The sequence below is a fragment of the Phaethon lepturus genome, unplaced genomic scaffold (assembly GCF_000687285.1).
Source record: "Phaethon lepturus isolate BGI_N335 unplaced genomic scaffold, ASM68728v1 scaffold3703, whole genome shotgun sequence".
Classification (NCBI taxonomy): Eukaryota; Metazoa; Chordata; class Aves; order Phaethontiformes; family Phaethontidae; genus Phaethon; species Phaethon lepturus.
The window spans coordinates 10,669-13,667 of NW_010529619.1; the positions used below are offsets into that span (position 1 = coordinate 10,669).

General features: G+C 36.3%; 1 protein-coding gene across 1 annotated transcript in view; it reads right to left on the bottom strand.

Moving 5' to 3' along the window:
• Positions 1–267: 267 nt before the first annotated feature.
• LOC104618406 (angiopoietin-1-like) overlaps positions 268–2,999 on the bottom strand; it is a gene marked incomplete at its 3' end in the record, with an annotated part of 35,969 nt that continues 33,237 nt past the window's right edge. Inside the window, exon 6 of the mRNA XM_010283984.1 lies at positions 268–369. Within this exon, the coding sequence (XP_010282286.1) occupies positions 268–369 (102 nt within the window). The remainder of the gene's footprint in view (positions 370–2,999) is intronic.

Here is a 2,999-nt window from a genome sequence, read left to right on the forward strand (position 1 = left end):
AGTGCATATGCCTGGGCATGACCTCATTTTAGTCTCAGTAACTGATCTGAAAGAATCCCTAAGTCATGGGAAATAATACTCAAATAACTGAGTAAAAAAGTGTTATGAGTTTTGAAAATAACAGACATGACAAAAGGTAGCTTATAAAAGACTGCAGAACTACACCACACCACTATAGGCAGAACTATCTGCTTCAGATAATAAAAGTACTGTTTGAAATCTAACACTTCAATGAAATATACAGCTATTCCATGTTTTTCACCTTACCATTTTGTATTCTTTCCAGGTTTTTTGAAAATCCAGACTCCCATCTTCTCGGTGCTGTATAACCGTCCATCCTCCTCCAGCAATTTCCATATTGCAAAAGACCTATGCAGTAATAAAAAACGAACCAAACAAACAATTAAACAAACTGGCATTGCAATTCTGTCATCTTAGGGGAAAAAAATATTGTGAATAATGGAACTAAGGAAGCCTGTTTTCCTATGGATTCATGCCCTATGCCCTCAGTGGTACCCTCAATTGCTTGATTTCCAAGTTTACCAAAGAGAGCTTACCTTACCCAAAAACATCTCCCCATCACCCCCCCTGCATCCATAGCTTTCCTCACCACATTCCCTTCATGTTCCTTTTCTATTTTCTCTGCAGTGTCCCCGAAACCCCTCTCTTCCTCTTAACAAAAAGCATTTTTTCAGTGATAATAATGTTTTCTATAGTTTTTAGCAGAATGTCATTCTGTCTAAGAAAGAATCTTCAAGAGTTCTTACCAAAAATACCCATTCAGGGAGTTCAAAATGTAGCACAGATTAGATTATTCTGTTTTGCTTTGTATTGTAATATTACCTACAGTATGCCAGGCAGTGTCCCAAACCAGAAATGATTGATGTCATTCTAAGCTGCCTTACAGCTGGCAGAGGACATAGATAGGAACAGGCTCAGGAGTTGAGGTCTATGGGACAAGCTCAGAAGTTAAGACCTATACTGAACCTGTAAGGTCATATCCTGCCATTATTGTACTAATAAAATCCTAACTTAGATACTGAGATTCTGTATATTAAGAATAATTTAACAATTTGACAGTTTTGTTGAAGCGTCATTCAAAATCTGTTAACAATTTTAAATAATACATATAATAATCAAAATGGATATATAATTTGCATTAATTTTTCACTCTTCTTACATTATCCTTTCAAAAATGCAGAAGATAAACTATGAAAAATTTCAAATACTGCTTATCCATTCACTTTTCTTGTTATGTGGCAAGTGATAATATTCATTTTTATTCCTGGTTTTGTATAACACTTGATTTTAAGATAAGACTAAGTTTCCCAGTGTTACTCATTCAAGCACTTTTTCCTGATTTTCATTCCCATGTACTCATCTGTGCCAAATTGGTAATGCGACTATCTTAAATTTCATTTGTCTGTGCACTTGAATAGTTATATCCCTCTTTTTAAGTTTGATGTCTATATGTAAGAGGGTTGAAGAGGTGTCACCACCCATCAGTTTAGCTTTTGGCATTCGCATCAACAAGGCAGAGTCAATCCATTCAGCATTGGTCGGTAATTTAAAGCTTCAAGTTGCTTTGCCAAATTGAAGGTTACTATCCAATTCACCTAAATAAAAAATTCATCCCTCAGCTGACTAGAGAAACATATTCCATCCTGAGGCAAAGCAATTCCAAATCTTTCCTAGTCATAAGCATTGTCACAGTAATCCTGTGTAAGTGCTTTTGTTTTAATTTGCTCCAGGCGTGCCGAGGGAAGTCCCTGTGTAGGTACAGGAAGGAAACAGAATACCGAACAGTGCAAACATGTGAACTTGATTTAGGGTAACCACAAGAAAACCCACAATTTGCTAGACAAATATTTTGGCCCTATTCCTCCTTCAGGGAAGACACTGTGAGTCAAAACATTTATCTACAGGATTTAATTTCTTTACTCTGATTTACAGTGAGAATTTGTAAAAGATGGATTTACTTTCCTTATAAGTAATTTCAAGCTCCCATGAATCCACTGCCAATTTTAAAAGCCTTAAATCCTCAGCTGTATTAAGACAACTCATTTTAAAGACGCGCACAAACAGATGATGGGTTTTTCATACTAAAATATAATAAAATACCTATAAAAAGACTTTGATGTTTTCTGAATAATATAGCAGATTAAAAGAGAAAACTGCACAGTGAAAGAAAGATTTACAGCAGCACGCTATTTGCTAACCATCATTGTGTGGTCTGGCACTTTCCACAGTGGTAGACGCAAACACCTGCCATATTAACAGGAGTGCCAAGCTGATTATAGATGTTCACTGTGCATAGCTCTAGCCAACAAATGTCCTGGACTGGCTTCTGTCCCAGACGAGGTCAAGGCACTCAGCCATTAAACACCTTTTAACATGTTCTGGTATTTAACCCTCTACCAGAAAAGAAAAGTATGAAGAAAAGTGACTTTGAATTTGTATGCATCTCTAGATTCTGAGTTTATCATCAATAAAATAACCTGATTTAGATTAAAAGAGCATCCAAAGCTTAAACGCATGCGTAAAAATACTCAAGCTACTAAAAGGTATATATGGATTATTTATAAATCTTTTGGCTTTATGGACTAAATTATTCTTAACTTCATAATAATAATTTAGAAATCATCCCAATTTTAAAGTAAACAAAAGGAGGGGAATTACCACATACTGTATTTTAAATGCATGCACAACAAGGACATCATAAGTCTACATTGTTGGCATGGAGCAACAAGCTCAACAAAGACATCATAAATCTACATTGTTGGCATGGAGCAACAAGCTCAAGACCAGCCATCTGAGATTCAGGGAATGTTTCTCTGCTATGCAGAAACCACGCCTGAAGGTAACCATGTCAGAACGAGAGTCTCCACAGTATATGAACTAACATACATCTAAAGGGTTAAAATTGTAGCAGATATGCTCAGAGAGGCCACTGACACCAATTTGGTAGGCAGTCCACAGGCAGAAAGTAAAGGGGGAAG